Source organism: Danio aesculapii, chromosome 25, assembly GCF_903798145.1.
Source record: "Danio aesculapii chromosome 25, fDanAes4.1, whole genome shotgun sequence".
In the NCBI taxonomy this organism is placed as follows: Eukaryota; Metazoa; Chordata; class Actinopteri; order Cypriniformes; family Danionidae; genus Danio; species Danio aesculapii.
In genome coordinates this window covers 2,035,052-2,053,830 of record NC_079459.1, presented here as the reverse complement: position 1 = coordinate 2,053,830, position 18,779 = coordinate 2,035,052, and the positions used below count along the sequence as shown (strand labels likewise).

The 18,779-nt window shown below is 38.9% G+C and overlaps 1 protein-coding gene across 1 annotated transcript in view; it reads left to right on the top strand.

The window, feature by feature from the left end:
* The window catches only part of LOC130218979 (ankyrin repeat domain-containing protein SOWAHC), a 92,985-nt gene extending 77,152 nt beyond the window's left edge, over positions 1 to 15,833 (top strand). Inside the window, exons 8-10 of the mRNA XM_056451254.1 lie at positions 2,580 to 2,652; positions 15,255 to 15,350; positions 15,451 to 15,833. Of these exons, the coding sequence (XP_056307229.1) occupies positions 2,580 to 2,652; positions 15,255 to 15,350; positions 15,451 to 15,584 (303 nt within the window). The 3' untranslated portion in view covers positions 15,585 to 15,833. The remainder of the gene's footprint in view (positions 1 to 2,579; positions 2,653 to 15,254; positions 15,351 to 15,450) is intronic.
* Positions 15,834 to 18,779: the final 2,946 nt, after the last annotated feature.

Genomic DNA, 18,779 nt, shown 5'->3' with positions numbered 1-18,779 from the left:
CAGCAGATGGCGCTCTAGGCTAATTTATTAACAGCATACGGCACTCTAGGCTAATTTATTAACAGCAGATGGCGCTCTAGGCTAATTTATTAACAGCATACGGCGCTCTAGGCTAATTTATTAACAGCATACGGCACTCTAGGCTAATTTATTAACAGCAGATGGCGCTCTAGGCTAATTTATTAACAGCAGATGGCACTCTAGGCTAATTTATTAACAGCATACGGCGCTCTAGGCTAATTTATTAACAGCATACGGCGCTCTAGGCTAATTTATTAATAGCAGATGGCGCTCTAGGCTAGTCTTTTTTTCAGCAGATGGCACTCTAGGCTAATTTATTAACAGCAGACGGCACTCTAGGCTATTTTATTAACAGCAGACGGCGCTCTAGGCTAATTTATTAACAGCAGATGTGCTCTAGGCTAGTTTATTAACCGCAGATGTGCTCTAGGCTAGTTTATTAACAGCAGACGGCGCTCTAGGCTAGTTTATTAACAGCAGATGGCGCTCTAGGCTAGTTTATTAACAGCAGACGGTGCTCTAGGCTAGTTTATTAACAGCAGATGTGCTCTAGGCTAATTTATTAACAGCATACGGCGCTCTAGGCTAATTTATTAACAGCAGATGGCGCTCTAGGCTAATTTATTAACAGCAGATGGCGCTCTAGGCTAATTTATTAACAGCAGATGGCACTCTAGGCTAATTTATTAACAGCAGACGGCACTCTAGGCTAATTTATTAACAGCATACGGCGCTCTAGGCTAATTTATTAACAGCATACGGCGCTCTAGGCTAATTTATTAATAGCAGATGGCGCTCTAGGCTAGTTTTTTTTTTTCAGCAGATGGCGCTCTAGGCTAGTTTATTAACAGCAGACGGCGCTCTAGGCTAGTTTATTAACAGCAGACGGCGCTCTAGGCTAGTTTATTAACAGCAGACGGCGCTCTAGGCTAGTTTATTAACAGCAGACGACGCTCTAGGCTAGTTTTTAACAGCGGATGGTGCTCTAGGCTAATGGCAAATGGCACTGTATGCAGCCATAAAGTTTGTGTGTCCATTTCATTACACCACTCAAACAATCATTTCGAAAGTCAGACAATAAACAATCCGGTTTCTACAGTAATATTTTCTGTCATTTAGTAGATGTTGCTTTGTTTGATGTTTTTAGTTCATTATTTGACTCAATTCTGCAGTAAAATAGCACAAAAGTCTGCAGTCTGGCCCTGCTCATTATCCATTTTATTAAGTTCATTTAATGTTGATAATATGATCGCTCGTGCTTCTCTCTTCCTCCCTAATCACACGGCTCATCAGCGTCGTGAGCAATTCAATGCTAACTGTAAAACAAACAGACAGAAAGAGTGATGATGTGAAGCATGATGAAGCCCCCGCCGAGCGCTAATGTTCCTCAGAAAGCAGCTGTTTGTGACTGACGGATCCTGCCGAGGCTTTGGCTCTGGTGTTAATGCGCCGGCGTTCCTTCGTCACAGCGGGTCTCGCGCTCTGCTTAAGTGGAGAAATGCACAACGATGGCGACGGCGGCACACAGTGGCTGTGAAATGACGTCCAGCTGTTTTTAATAGTCTCTCATGATCCACTGACAGAGAACAAGAGTCGCTGTCAGTTCTATATGTGTGACAACACTGATCATATTCATTTAGATGATGATGATGGACAATGTGTAGAGATCCACATTTATGAACGTTATCTGAACTGTGTGTGTGTCTGTGTGTTTTTGCATCTTTGTTTTTGGGTGCATGTATGTTTATTTTGCGTATGCATGTCTAAGTTTGTGTACATGTATGTTGTGTGTGTACATGTGTGGGTGTTTGTGTATGTTTGTATATCTGGGTGTGTGCATTTGTGTGCGCGTCTTTGCATGTTTTCGGGTGCATGTTTATTTCTCTGTGTGTGTGTGTGTGTGTGTGTATATTTGTACAAGTTTGCATGTGTATGTGGGTATATCTTTGTGTGTGTTTGCATGTTTGTGTATCTGCATGTGTACACTCGTTTTTGGGTGCTTGTGTATGTGAGTGTAAGTTTGTGTGCGTGCGTGCATGTGTCTGGGTGCATCTGCATGTGTGCATTTGTGTGCGCGTCTTTGCATGTTTTCGGGTGCATGTTTATTTCTCTGTGTGTGTGTGTGTGTGTGTGTATATTTGTACAAGTTTGCATGTGTATGTGGGTATATCTTTGTGTGTGTTTGCATGTTTGTGTATCTGCATGTGTACACTCGTTTTTGGGTGCTTGTGTATGTGAGTGTAAGTTTGTGTGCGTGCGTGCATGTGTCTGGGTGCATCTGCATGTGAGTGTATGCGTGCATACCTTTGTGTGTGTATATTGGGTACTGTCTGTGTCTGTTTGTATCTTTGCGTGTGTTTCTGTATATTTGTTTGTGCGCATATGTCTGGGTGTGTGTACTCGTGTTTGGGTGTATGCTTGTGTGGGTGTACATTTGTGTAAAGTTGTGTGTATGTTTCTGTGTGTGTATGTGTGTTTGAATATGTTTGTATATCTCCGTGTGTGTGTGTGTTTGTGTGGGTGTATATTTATGAAATGATCTGTGTGTGTGTTTGCAGGGTTACACACCGCTTCATCTGGCTTCAATCCATGGACATGAGCAGGTCCTTCAGCTCCTCATCAATATCTACAGTAAGCTCATTCTCAGAGAGATAAACTAGTGTCTGCATGGTCAAATATAGTGTCAAAATAAATGTAGCCTCCCTCTTAAACAGCAGCTCTTCTCTGATTGGTGTTTAGTGGAGGGGGGCAGGATCATCCGGTCACTCACACAAAATCCACCAATAGTGTTACGACTTTAGATTGAAGGGTAAAAAAAAGTAACATTTAGCTTGTGACGGCTTTTGGCAAGAGACAAAAACGTTTTTATTACAAATGTGAAACGCATCCAGATTTACACAACAGACCAAAACAGATTTAAGGGAAAAGAGAATCATAAGCAACGGCAAAAAAAGTAATACAATAAAACACAAGTAGTTCTTGCTACTATTCAGTGTGTTTCAGGCTGTAGGTCACATGACGTCTCTATTATCCTCAAATTCCCAAGGGAATTCAGAAGCAGTGGATCAGGCATCTAGAAAACAAAAAAAGTGTTATGGGATACAAAACTTTGGTAAAAAAACAGTATTGCTTACAAACAGTGAAGGAAGGCACATGATTGGTACTGAAGGTTAATTATGATTGACATCTATGCAGACGAATAGGAATCCAGAGGGCGTGAACCTAAGATAAACTGACAGAGAGAGAGAGCGCACAAAACACAGGCAACGAGCAAACCAATCAGTTCCTTGAGAACCAAATCAAGCCCCAGCTACATTTGTTCCCGATCCAATCAAATACAGCTTCTGTTTCATGATGACATTAACCCATGTGTGATATTGAGGCCTAATTTGGCCACAACTTTCTCTGTTTCAGCTAAAGGAATGAATTTTGGTGACAAATCTTGTTTTGACTGGATAGAAAATGCTCAAAATCTCCCCTTTGGTTATGTTGGGGGCTGTTTGTTTCTCTATTGACTTCCATTATAACCACATTATTTAATTGCAAAGCCATGACAGCATATAATCATGCATTCTTGATTGTTGCTGGGTTTCGTCGTTGGGAAGAGGGATAATTTATGATTATTACTGTTGATCATCAGTTACAGTGCAAAAAAAAAGCTTAATTTCTGGCTTTTTGTTGTATAGTGTGTGAGTGAGACCTTTACACACTTACCTTGCTACAGTATGTCTGAGAAAGCTCTCAGAACACAGTAAACATCTGCTGTTTTACTCCATATAAAAGCCAGAAACTCTTCAGCACAGGCCTACCTAAAGGGCTAATGCTGCCAACTGATGATCAACAATAAAAATGACAAATTTTAGCTCATCTCAACAGAGAAAGCCAGCAACAATCAAGAATAGATGATTATATGCTGTCATGGCTTTGCAATCAAAAATGTAGTTATAACGGAAGTCAGTGGGGCACAAACAGCCCCCAACATAACCAATAGGGAGTCCATTTGAACGCACAAGTGTTAAAAAGTTGATGATAATCTCTGCATGTAAACTGTTGTAAGGATAAACACTTCTTAGTGAAAATTATAGCTGGGTATTGATTACTTTTATCTAAATTAATCTAGATTAAAATGGCTCATTTGAATTCTGCCGAAGTCATTCAGAATATGTGTGCTACCCAAATAATGACTAAAAGTAAGTCTTTGAGAACGGGTTTCTCAAGCCAGGTGGCGCATCACAAACTGCTTGAGAAACTGTTCTACTATGATAATTGGTGATGAAAATAAATGATGTTCAGTAAGATGTACTTGTGTTTACTAACTGCTTATTCAGTTAAACATGAATGTTGAACTGTAGGTCTACATAAGCTCCAAACAGCCATTTTTGATGACCTTAATCTGACTAAAGTCATGACTGAAGAAAACAGAAATGGAGTTAAGACATGTGGAGTATGCAGATATTAGTACCATTATTGAAGTAAACGCTGCAATCAAACTATTACTGTAATGCAGGACTTTTCGCCATATTTTCCGACAAGATCCACACACGCGTCTGTCAGTAACGGACTGCACACTCGCACACAAACATCGAAATGCGAAAGTTTTTTTTTTCCATTTGGCATGCATTATTAAGTTCCATAACACTCTTACCAGTCCTTACTCGCATCTAATACCCCAGTTTGTCATGGGGGCATGAATGAAATGTTCACGAGTTAAAGTGAAACTGCTGAACTGGTCAAAAAGTCACTCAAAATCTCTGATATGACCATTTTTACAAGACAAGGACAGTTCAGGTTGTAGAATTATTAAAGATATTTAGGGGGAAAGCACGTAACTGTCTAATATGACTAATATATAGGTTGATTTCACATGACGACGTGCGAGACTCAGATGGAGGTTCAGGAGGTGTTTCTCTTCTACATAGGAACCAATAAAGATTATATACAGGCTATGTGCATAAATGTGTTATATAAAAATCAAACACCAACACACTTATACCAAATCCAGAAGAACATAGCTCAACCTGCCATGTAATCGCTGTAATGAAATCTCCGTCTTGTTTTGCAATAATGCATGTCTTTAGTGGTGGCTCAGCAGAATAAACAACCGTAACGTGAACGTCTATTCGCGCGGCAGTGGTGAATGTTTGTTGATGGTAAGTTCATCTACTGAACATATAAATGCAACCCTTGCCACAAAACTAGATGGTTATTATTGTGGAGCACTCTTTCCCCCTTATATAAATAAAGAAATACTAATGTAGACTATGCGTTCACACTTTTGTGTGCTTTCATCTGTTATTTTGGGATGTCTGGAAGATATCCGCATGGGGAAAAACTATAGTTATTAATAATAAACATGTTTAAACCTCATAGTAAAGTGTATAATGTGTACAACTCTTTGTTAATGAATGCTACTGAATACTGTAGTATAGTAAACTGTGGTGTATTGTGATGGCGTATAACTATAACAAATACTGAAGCCTGCTGATTAATTAGTTTATTACTACAGTAATGTCGTAACACAGATACAATATAACTACGACAGTTTAATTCAAGTAATTATCTATAGTACACGTCCAAACACTAGTATTTTTCATGTAGTGTAACAGCTTATACAGAATCTACTGCCTCGATGACAGCAAAATATATGTTAGTTCAGTCGAAAACTCGGGTCTATACTAGGGTCATGCCCAACATATACGGTTATTTTCTATTTATATCTCCTTTGAAATATGGTATAAAATTACAAAAATCCTCAAAACATCGCAAAGATTTACTCTGTATCTCCCATTCAATTTGTACTTTCTATCCTCCATCTGAATTTCGTGCATTACCAGAACCACGTGATTGAAAACAACCTATAGAGTGCAAAATAAGACATCCAGGACTGCATTTCCCAAAACCATGGCAAGCCAACTAATGTCGCAAGTTCCGTCGTTACAAACAGAGTTCATTGATTCGACGTTTCCCAAATCTGTCGTTCCAAGAACAGTCGCAAACTTCTGCGCTTGCGACTACACCTCTGGAGCTGTAGTTAGAAACATAGTTCCTGGCTGTGTTCTATTCCCAGTTATCCCCCCTATGCCCTATTCCTTCAGGACATTCTAACATCTGAACTTGGAATTATTTAAAAAAATAAAGCATTAAAGTCATCTCTCTTGGGCATTATTTGCTTTCAAAGTATTTTTACAGTTCAGTTTTAGCGATCTTCATGTTTACTATTGTGCTCCCTTCACAGTGCACTTTGAAAACATTGACGTCATTTGGAACACAGCTGAGCGGAATTTGTTGCGTCTCTAGAGCTGGTATATTTTTGCAGTCATTGCTCTAAACCTTGTGAAAACAAAAAACACAGCATACGCTAATGCTTTTATTTTATAGTAGGTTATTTATTAGGAAATGTAGCCTACTGTATATGATATGGGCCTGTTGGTTACTACAGTTCTGCAGTCGTTTGCATGTGTCAAATTGTAAAAGTAGACTATAATAATATATAAATAAATAAACAATATCCTAATTAATAATAATAACAATAAAAATAATCATTAATATTATTATTAAAGCAGGATTTATTTTCATTTCCTAATAAATAATAAATCGCCTGATTATTTATTTATTTATATATGAGATTAGAATACGTGTTAGCTAATCATAAGTGATTTTATGTTTTAGAATTGAATATGCAATGTTCTCAATAATGTTTGTAAAGGAAACACAGGCTCTACATGTGTCCTTTACATATATTTCAATTAATATGGAAAGCGAGTGCATGTTTTTACCAAAACTAATATTGGATTTTTTTTTTAATGCATGTAAGACAATATAATTTAATTTAATAACTAACGTGGTTCAAATGATGGATCTGCGACAGAGAAACTACAGGTTTTCCCAATCGATGCATCACACTATGATAGTTCAGCTGTGAGTTACGTTTATTGTATATGTATATGAGTATACGTTTATACAGTGCGATCAACGGCTGCTTGATTTCATTTTAGTCAACATTGTAATCCTGATTATTCTAAATAAATTAATAACCAATAATAAATCAATTACAATCAATCAATCACATCCCATATGGGACAAATCATGCTACGTTTACAGATTTCCACATTAAATTTGGTTTTGCGAAGGGCAAAATGTGGAGAGGGAGGCGGAATAGTACACAACAATCGTTGATTATTCATAATCATTAGTGGCCAGAATCAAAATAGTCTTTCGATGAATTACACAGCCCTAAAATGCATCTTTTATTATATGTATTTCAGTCGTTTTGAGGAGTATGGGGTGCTAATGTAAACAACAGGAATATTTCCAACACTGCAAAACAATGACGTCATTCTTAAACCCAGACAGCCAATCAGAATCCATCCTGCATTAAAGATCATCAATATTTAAAGTAGCAGATGATAAAACTGCAGCACACTTATAATAAACAGAGATATTGTGCGTACAGTTATCATTATCTGACTGCAACACTGTTAAACAGCACCAATCACAGGCATTTAGTCTCAAATGATAATCAGTTCTTAGAAAGCCTCATACAGCGAGCTAGCGCTAATGAAGCTAACTAGGGTGTGTGTCAATAGAGTAATTCAAAAGAAACATTCCCTCGAGATCTGTGTGTGTGTGTGTGTGTGTGTTTGTGTTTGTAAAAGCCCCTGACAGAGAATAGATGCCCATATGTTGTGTGTTGGGCGTCCGCTCAGCCCTGTTGTGTTTGTAATTCTCTAAAACACATATGGTCCAGGTCAATATCAGCTCCCACCTCCTCTGCACAAACCGCAGAGTTTCCATATGGTGTGTGGAAATGGAGACTCCATGGTTTCCCATCACCACCTACAGCTCGCCTGGACCAGTGTTGAGAGAGAGAGAGAGAGACAGAAACCCCTGTCCTTCCTCTTTACGGTGTGTTTTTGTCCAAGTAGTAGCAACATTCAGCCAATTCACACATTACTCTTATGTGAAATGACATCACAGTCTAGGGCTGTTTTCCACAGTCAATCTCAGTCACTTTGGAGATTATATTGGGTATATATACAGTTGAAGTCTGAATTATTAGCCCCCGTGAATTATTTTTCTGCCCAATTTCTCTTAAACAGAGCAGATTTGTTCAACACATTTCTAAACATAATAGTTTTAATAACTGATTTATTTTCTCTTTGTCATGATGACAGTAAATAATATTAGACTAGATATTCTTCAAGATACTAGTATTCAGCTTAAAGTGACATTTAAAGGCTTAACTAGGGTAATTAGGGTAAAGTTAGGGTAATTAGGAAAGTTATTTCAATTCATGTTTATTTATATAGCGCTTTTTACAATGTAGATTGTGTAAAAGCAGCTTAACATAGTTCTAGTAAAGTCCAGATTTCAGAGTTGGGTAATTAGACAAGTCGCTGTATAACAGTGGTTTGCTCTAGACAATCTGAAACAAATATAGCTTAAGGGGGCTAATAATATTGAGCTTAAAATGGCTTTAAAACAATTAAAAACTGCTTTTATTCTAGCTGAAATAAAACAAATAAGACTTTCTCCAGAAGAAAAAATATTAGAGGAAATACTGCGAGAAATTCCTGAATCTGTTCAACATTTGGGAAATATTTAAAAATAAAAAATACATTTCACAGGAGGGTTATAATTGTGGCTTCAGCTGTATATTACAGCAGGGGTTCTCAACCTTTTTCTCTTTGGGGCCCACTTCTTTCTCAGATGAAGCCCGTGTCTGACATTTTCTCTAAAACGTTTGCATGAAATGCTCATTTAAACCTTTATTTAATAACAAATAAATAAAGTAATTGTGCTTTAAACTGACTGAATATCTACAATATACAGACAAATGTAAAATACAGTAAAACACCTTTAATCTGTTGAAACGCGTTGATCTGATGGCGGTTGAGTTTGCAGCTGGATATTATTGGGAGGTCGCTGACAGAACAGTGAACAGCTCCGCCAGAGTGCGTCTGAAGCTCATGTCAAGGTCAATGTTATTTCTATAGCACTATTTAACACAACCAGAAGTTGACCAATGTGCTGCACAGTACAAATCAAAACAGATAAAAACAAATTAATATATAAAATTATAAAATTATTGCTAAAACAGACACTTTTCACTGATAAAATGCCAAATCAAGGAGGTCAGTTTTTAACCCAGATTTAAAAACAGACAGGGATGAAACAGATCTGATACAGAGGGGCAGAGCATTCCACAACCTAGGACCAGCTACTGTGAAAGCACGGTCACCTCTACATTTCAGCCTCGACTTAGGGATGAATAACAGTCTCTGGTTAGATGACCGAAGAGACCGACCAGGCTGATGCTCAATTAAAATGTCTGACAGATAAGAAGGTGCCAGGCCATGTAGAGATTTAAAAACCAAGAGAAGCATTTTAAAAGTGACTGGATAGTGCACAGGCAGTGCAGAGAGTGTAAGACTGGTGTCGTGCTCATGTTTCTTGGTCCCTGTTAAAAGCCTTGCAGCAGCATTTTGAACTACTTGTAACCAGGATAAGGTTTTCTGACTAATCCCAAAGTATAATGAGTTACAATTGTCCAATCTAGTGGTGATAAAAGCATGGATTATTTTTTCAAAATGTTTTCTAGATAAAATAGATATGAAGGTTTATTTTACATTCTATGACAGAAACACCATTGAGCCTCGCTAGATCCTCCTGTATGCGTCGCGCGTCCATTATAAAACACTCACAGAACGCTCACAGAACGTTCATTTGAACAACTATGCAGATAGATGAAATAGTTTCACTTCATGCATAGTTTGTGAATGAACAGACTTGCGTGTGCTAGTTGCAGACGCGATCATGACTGTAAACACCTTTATTCTGCTGTAAAGTCGGCCATTTTAACAGTGGGCTCAATAGAAATGTGCTCCGTTAACGTTAGTTATTAACGGGAAAAGTTGTTAATTATTACTGAAGTCAGAGTGCAAGAACTGATGTTAACAAGCATGACTTTGAATTTTAATAATGCATTAATAAATGCTGTAAAAGATTGTTCATGCTAATAAAAATGCATTCGCTAATGGACCGTTATTTTAAAGCATTAGCATTTTTTGTATGCAGATTTCTAAAGGATCTTCAGAACTCTGTATTACGCCTTCATTATTAATTTTAAATACATGCATAAATGTTATTTTTAAAGAGTCTAAACTAACAAAAAAATTCTTAACGAAAATCCCTGCACGTCATTTACAAAGTGCAGAGTTCTGAATACCAGGACAGTGCCATGAGTATGCCAGTGTGAACGCAGCCCTACTGATAGCTCCATCACATCATTGTTCTGTATCTGATCACATGGGTTCGGGATCTGCAGATAGTTTAACTCTGTTAGCAGCTGACTGCGTGCAGAGCCTTAAGCAATATAGTTGAAGAGCGTTATAGGATTATGGCTGGAAACATAAGCCTCTCGCAGCGGCCGACAGCTCTATTAAAGCACACAGGATTCCTCCAGACGCGCGGCTAATCGTATAACCGCTGGACTGCTGCAAATCACACTCAACGTCTCGCTCCTTATTGAAACTGCGGTTTATTAGTTTATTGTTATCAATTCGCGTCCGCTGTCGATATTTAGGAGCCGCGGGAGCTCAACTGCAGTGATTAGACTTAGTTTTTCTGTCGACTCGTCAGCATTTAAGCTGTTGTTTAGGATCTTCCGGCTTGTTCTGTAAAGGTGAACACGCTGTAAAACAGACCGAGCTTCAGCAGGTCATATATAATTCAATAGAAGCGGCTGGGAAGCAGGCAGACGTCTGTATACATTTATATACTGTAGGTGCTTTGAGAGAGCCCTACAGGTCACGATGGCTTAGTAAACAGTGCACACCTGATGTGGTGCTTTATTTTATAATAGGACATGTTAGGATATTACCTGACCTTCCTGACCTGACCTGCAATTATTTAAGGAATAACTGACGACAGGATGTTCAATTATTAGTAAATACAATGCACACCTAATAGTCTAATAATAAATGTTAAGATTTCAACTAACCTTACACTCTGAAAAGTGCTGCTCGCTCAGACTGCTTATTTAAAATCACTTGAACACCACAATTCTTTTGTTTTTGGGGACAACTTAATAGTTTCATGTTCAATCCACTTAAATTTGTGAAATCGCTTAAGTTAACTTAATCGATTTGTGTTGGGACAACATGAAGGAATTGTGTGGAACCCAGCATTCTAACATGGTGCATTACACTCACCGGCCACTTTATTAGGTACACCTTACTAGTACCAGGTTGTACCCCATTTTGCCTTTAAAACCACCTTAATCCTTCATAGATTCAACAAGCTACTGGAAATATTCTTCAGAGATTTTGCTCCATATTGACATGATAGAATCACGCAGTTGCTGCAGATTTGTCGGCTGCACATCCATGATGAAGATCTCCCGTTCCACCACATCCCAAAAGTGCTCTATTGGATTGAGCTCTGGTGACTGTGGAGGCCATTTGAGTACAGTGAACTCATTGTCATGTTCAAGAAACCAGTCTGAGATGATTCACGCTTTATGACATGGTGCGTTATCCTGCTGGAAGTAGCCATCAGAAGATGGAGACACTGTGGTCATAAAGGGATGGACATGGTCAGCAACAATACTCAGGTAACCTGTGGCGTTGACATGATGCTCAATTGGTACTAATGGGCAGGATGGATCCATGCTTTCATGTTGTTGATGCCAAGTCGTATAATGTGGCAGCCGAGCATCTGAATGTGTCAGCAGAAATGGAGACTCATCAGACCAGGCAACGTTTCTCCAATCTTCTATTGTCCAGTTTTGGTGAGCCTGTGTGAATTGTAGCCTCAGTTTCCTGTTCTTAGCTGACAGGAGTCCGGTGTGAGACTACCCGGTGTGGTCTTCTGCTGCTGTAGCTCATCTGCCTCGAGGTTGGACGTGTTGTGTGTTCAGAGATGCTCTTCTGCAGACCTCGGTTGTAACGAGTGCTTATTTGAGTTACTGTTGCCTTTCTATTAGCTGAAACCACTGGCTGTACCGTTGCTCAATAAGAATGAGGACATCACAGATACGCTGTTCTGAAATTATGTCGGGACTCAGGAACGCTATATTGTTCAAATTACACCAGAGTTACTGACCACTACCGAAATCTGGTCAGGTAGATGGTTGTTAAAGGTGATATTTAATTAATCTTGTCTCTATCTAACAACACTTCTGTCTTGTGAATCTATCAGGTAACGTCTCACAGCGTCAGTACACTGCTTTAGTCTATCGCTTTCACGCTTGTACTTAGTAATGTTAGTGAAAGCCCCAGATACTGTTGTTTGGTTCCTGTTGGTTTTGCACCTTCTTACCTACCAAGTTTGGTCCCGCGGAAAGTGATTGACAGGTGGTCATTTGTGTGTAACTGATCTTTATTTATTTATGATTTGGGTATGGGTAAATCCAAGACCACGCGGGTCAGGTAATTGAAACGGTAGGCTACAAATAATTAATTCGTTATGAATTATTTAATTATTTAATTATTAATTAATTCACTGCCATCTACGACGACGATGCCATCGTCTATCGCGACGTTTCACATTAGACATCGTATAATGCCAAACTGATCGACATCACCCAACCCTAGTCCCACAGATCCCGCAGCACAGTAGCGGGAATGCAGACCCCAGACCAGCCCTAGTACAAAGACCAGTATTTTAGCTTAAAACTATAGTATTTATATGTATTTTTGATATATTTGTAATATAACTATGTATTTTTTACAGGCTTTATTTTATCAGCCCATTTTTATCTACACAAGTTTTTTAAGGTAAGTGGTTGAAGCAATCTTAGTGGCTGCAGTTCAACTTCATTTGTTTGCTTAAATTCAGCCATTATACATAGTTTGCCACCACTTACCTCAACAAAAACATTAGTAAATCCAGCAGATCATTTTTCATCTGTGTATTTTGGAGTAAAATATCTTCATCATAATCCTATTTGACTTATAAATCCTAACACGTCCAAAATACCCCGCTTTAAATGCGTCAACAAAAGAGCTGGACAAAACCTGGCATCCGCGCGCATTCATTCACAGATCAGACAAAAGCGGCGCTCAGAATGGGTCATTTCTGAATAGCGAGTGCTGGTTTTGAACAGGCTGTTGACACTCTGCATGAAAATAGGAGATGTTGACCTTTCCTGCGCTCATTTCCCCCCGTCTTTATGTTTTCAAATGCACAGTCTCCTCTTCAGCCGTTATCTCAAATAATTATCCCCGATTCCCTGGAGGCCTTCAGAAGATTCAGATCAGCTCCGGCTCTAATTAACCACAGCAGATCCCAGACCAGACCCGAGTCAGTCCATATAAAGCCAGTGCCAGCTCAAGAGCAGATCACTGCACTGAAAATACACCGAATGCTTTACTTGTACACCGAGCGGGTTTAACAGTAAACATGAGGTAAATGTAAAGCACAAACTGAGGTAAATGTATATGTGTGTAATGATGTGAAGACATTGAATGCACATCTCTAAACTGTGTTTGAGTTTTGAACTTGGAGGAGAAAATGAAGGAAATCACAGTAAAAAGAGTATTAATAACATTAATAATGACAGCAGGGTTGTTAATGTTGGATGTTCACTCATACTGAAGTGGTTCCTGACCTTAATGAGTTTCTTTCTGTTGAAACCTGAAGAATATATCATGAAGAAAGCTGAAAACCATTGACTTATCCATAGTAGGATACTACAAGGTTGATTCTTCACGAACCAGATTTATCATTAGCAAAGCATTTGTTAATGGAGTTTTTAAGCTTACTGTGAAGTGTACACTACTCCAACATCATCTAAAGTGTTACTAAGATTTTTTTCATGTTAACTAATGTATTAATGAACACATTAATATACGTTTAGTTTACAAAATGTGTTGTTTACTGTTACTGTTACGGTTGTATTATCTAACCCCTGAACAAATGCATTAGTGTATGTGTAGGCAGTGCTTAATCTGTAAATTGCGAGGTCCCGTAACAGATCAGGGTAACAGATCCGGGTTACCAGAGCATGGAGAGGTGTAGAGCACGAAAGTGGAGAGCAGGGGGTGGGGGTGGCATTGGATGGCAGAGGGGTGTCGCAGACAAAAGCGGAGAGGTTTGGAGAGTCATGGAAGAAAGTGAAAGTGACCAGCGGGTGGGGAGAAGGCCGGTTGAGGAGGGGGAATTGGTAAAATCAGCTGCCGGATCAGATTTCAGAGGTGCCGGATCTGGAGTGTTCCAGCACAAATTAAGCCCTGTGTATAAGTAAACATTAGCTAACTGTGCAGAGTAAAGTGGTGCATTAGAATACTAGTACGTTAACAAAGATCGTGCAATGCTGAATAATAGTCATCGTTCACTATTAGTTCATGTTAACCGAAGGTATTTAAGACTAAAATGGTTATTAGAAGCCTTCAGCACAGGTGGTCCTCAGACAGGAGAGGGAGAAAAGCACAAGACATCAACCCAGAAAAATAATTCAGAAGTCATTTTGTGTTTTGACCCATCACTTTTCTGTTTCTCCAGGACTAATTTCATATATTTGTTTATGGAATAATAAAATGGTTAGTGTGGTTAGGGTTGGGTACTGAAACTCAGTGCCACTATGGCACCAGTACCTGTGTAACTGGTATGCACCGGACCGAATCAGCATATGAATTCTGGTGCCTAACAGTACCACTGGAGATGCAACAAGGACATAAGAAGCATCAAGGGGTACGTCAAAGAAACACACAGGTGCGTGTTGTGTCACACCATCCTTAATCATATAATCCTAAACAACTCTGAGGGATACAGATACAGTATGTGATGTTAGCTATTTGTTCTTGACGCTTAGTAAAACGCATGCAAGCAACACGAGCAGTACAGCACATCCAATGAGCGGCTCCCTTCAGATTCGCGTTCATCAAATTTGCTTAAACTAAGCGATCTAAAGTATGGCTATATTTTACAAGCAAGGATTCTGACACAGCAACGTGAAGCAGACGCTTTACCAAAGTTGTGTGAAACACGTCAAACCTAATAAAACATTTGAGGGCTCATGGAATCAACTTAAAGTCTCTGACAGCTCATCTGCCACTTTCACTCATTACATTTACATGGACATCAATACTCTGATTTTAATATGATTAAGACAGATCTCTGATTAAGAGTCTACCATGTAAACAGTGATTCTGATTACCTTAAAGAACACAGACACCCGCATCAGGAAATGCTGAGGTTTTTTCTTACATTTGGCGGCGTTCTCTCCTCAGATGCCAAAGTCAACATCAGGGACTATCACGGGAAGATGGCGGCTCACTACTGGAACGGCAGCAAGGATGTCTTTGCTGAACACAGAGCTCAATCTGGCACGTTAAACTCCTCTATTTACATTCATTTAACAGCTTCTGGGGTTAGTTTGTATCAGCGCTGTTCTGAGGTGATTGACAGCTGTTTTCCTCCAATCAGCTGGCAGCTGGCCGAGGGGGAGGCGGAGCCAGAGCTACATGCAGCTGTCGGTCCTGCTGTCTCGCTCTCAGAGTAACAGAAACATCAGCGCAGAGACGGACGGATGTCCACTAAACCACTCTCCTTCATCCTGATACGACACACCACACACCACTAACACTTTACACCATAGCTTCATTTTTAAAATAATCTCATCGTGTTTATAAAGCAGGTCACATTTCTAAACAATAGTTTTATGAACTCATTTCTAATAACTGATTTATTTTATCTTTCCCATGATGACAGTAAATAATATTAGACTAGATATTCTTCAAGACACTAGTATTGAGCTTAAAGTGACATTTAAAGGCTTAACTAGGGTAATTAGGGTAAAGTTAGGGTAATTAGGCAAGTCATTGTATAACAGTGGTTTATTCTGGAGACAATCCAAAACAAATATAGTTTAAGGGGGCTATTAATATTGACCTCAAAATGGGTTTAAAACAATTAAAAACTGCTTTTATTCTAGCTGAAATAAAACAAAAAAATACTGTGAAAAATTCATTTGACCTCAACTGTGCTTGTAAGCTCAAAAACCACTGTATTTTATTTTGATTAGGCACTCAATATTATAATCATTTTGCTATGATTTGGAAATGATTGGTTTCAATCAATTATGCTCTTCAGGTCTGTAAACCCCTCCCCCTTTCAAAAGCCAGCTCTATTCTGATTGGTCAACTGGCCAAATCTGTTTTAATTGGTCTTTTTTTTGTGTCTGAACTGAAATGCCCATTTCAGAGCGTTTGCATATTGTGGGGAGGCGGGATTATGCAAATGTGTTACTTTGATCATATTGAGGTAGATCAATCGCAGATAAAATATTTGATAATATAAAGACATGTTCTCGTTCTTCTGAGAGACGATATCTTCTCAATATTTAATACTCAACAGGACAGCTTTGTGTAAACAACAGCTACGTTAATTCATTCATTTTCCTTTGGCTTTGAACCTGATCTATAAGGGGTCGCCACAGCGGAATGAACCACCAACTATTCCAGCATATGTTCAATGCAGCGGATGCCCTTGAAGCTGCAACCCAGTACTGGGAAACACCCATACACTCTTACATTCACACATACTCCTACACTACGGCCAATTTAGTTAATCAATTCCCCTATAGCGCATGTGTTTGGACTGTCAGGGAAACCGGAGCACCCAGAGGAAACCCACGCCAACACGGGGAGAACATGCACACTCCACACAGAAATGCCAACTGACCCAACTGGAACTCAAACCACCGACCTTCTTGCTGTGAGGCCACAGTGCTAACCCACATGATCTGCTTTTTAATAGGCATTAACCAAAAAATGAACATCACCTAATTAATAAATTAGTTAAAAGACTTTTCTCTTGTTAAATATTGTTAAGTATTGGAGCATTATTGCGCAACAGCTTTACAAATAGTCAGAATTTCCATCAGTATTTCAGCATGTAATCGTTTGTGTGAAAATGTTGATGAACTATAAAACTAAGTCTAAGCATTTGGCACTGCAAATACAATGTGAATATTCTTTAAAAACACTCTAAAAAGTTGAAATAATAAGTATTTTGAAAAGTCTGTGATATAAACATTGTGCATGATCATTTGAATTATTGAATATTCATCTGTCTAACCCAATGTTGCATTACGAAACCCAGTAGAGTGTACTCAGCCTTGAATTTGGGCTGCACCACAGTTTTTCCATCGAATAATTACAGTGGTGGAAAGAGTACTGAAAAATCACACTCAAGTAAAAGTACCATTACTTTTCTAAAAATGTAGTGCAAGAATCTGTTTTAAATATTACTCAAAGTATGAGTGAACAGTAGACCTTTCAAAAGTACTCGTGAGTCGTGAGTAATGAGCATTACGCTGTCAAAAGCGAATGCATTTACATGTCATTTGTGGATGTGTGTGAAAACGTAACATTCTGTAGTGCATTTAACTATTGCCCAGCAGGTACACAACATTATAAGACATTAATACTAGCTTAGATTTAGGCTGTGATGTCGGGTGACCAAAATTCAACATATAGCCAGTGTCTAAGGGTGCTTTCACACCTGTTTTGTTCTGAAACAGGGAATAAAATTGTTCTTTGTGCAGTTCGCTTTCACAGGGCTAAGTTTCTAAACGGACCAAAAGAGCTAAAACAAGTCACGTGCGAGTAAACTCCCCTCACATTGGTCAGAGTTTCAGGGTTTATTTTGCAGAGTCCCGCTCAGAGTCCTTATTTTAATTCATGGCAATGAGCAACAAGAGATTATAAATTATTTATTTTGAATTGTGACACTTACAGACATCGTCACCAAGTATAAATATGAGGTAAGGCTCTCTCATACATAGCCCGTAGCTAGAATTCTGCAGTATAGGCTTTACATTATAGAGAGAAGTAACACATAAAACAAGACTGCAGTTCGGTCAATGTTCCTAATGGATAAACAGCTCTCGTTTATAGTTATTTTACTTTCATTTGACAAGAAACGCACATTTACCCGTAGAAAAGACATCCCGCTCTACTCATAATTCTCTCTTCATATAGCCCTACATATGCCTGTTACATATCCATAATACACTGGGATATAGCCGGGCTCGGATTGTTTTGCTTTCTCACTACAATCGATCCGCTCCAGAGTTTGTTTTAATCGAGCCGAGAACACCTCATTCAGGCGATCTCAGACCGATTGTTTTGGCGAGGATCTGAGCGCGATTGCTGGACTCACATATACCAAACGAACCGCGCTAACTGAGGAAAAGCACCAGGTTCCGTAAAAGTCTAGGTGAAAGCACCCTAAGGACAACGTTATTTTGACGTCCAATAACGACGTTGAAATTTGGTTGATTTTAGGTTGTGTTGGAAAGAGACCAAAATCCAACGTCGAGCCAACATCTTAAACCAACATCATATTGACGTCAAATACTGACATTTATTCGTCAGGTATGGCAACCAAACTCCAGCGTCTGATAGACCGGTAATTATAAAGTAGTGACTGCAGGCTGAAGTGAAGTAGTGGAATAAAAGTACCGATACTGCACTAAAATGTACTCAAGGGAGAGTAAAAGTACACATTTATAAGACTACTTAGTAAAATACAATTCCTGAGGAACAACTACTCAATTACAGTGATTTGAGTGTTTGTAATTAGTTACTTTACACCACTGAATAATTATATATAAGTCTGGAAGTGTGAAGTGCAGTACAGTGTATAGGGTTTTCACTATGGGTCGTCTCTCGTCCATATCCTATTCTTCTTCACCTTCCCCTAATCTGTTCTTCCGTTGTGTGTTTGAACATGATCTCTCTCTGCGGCAG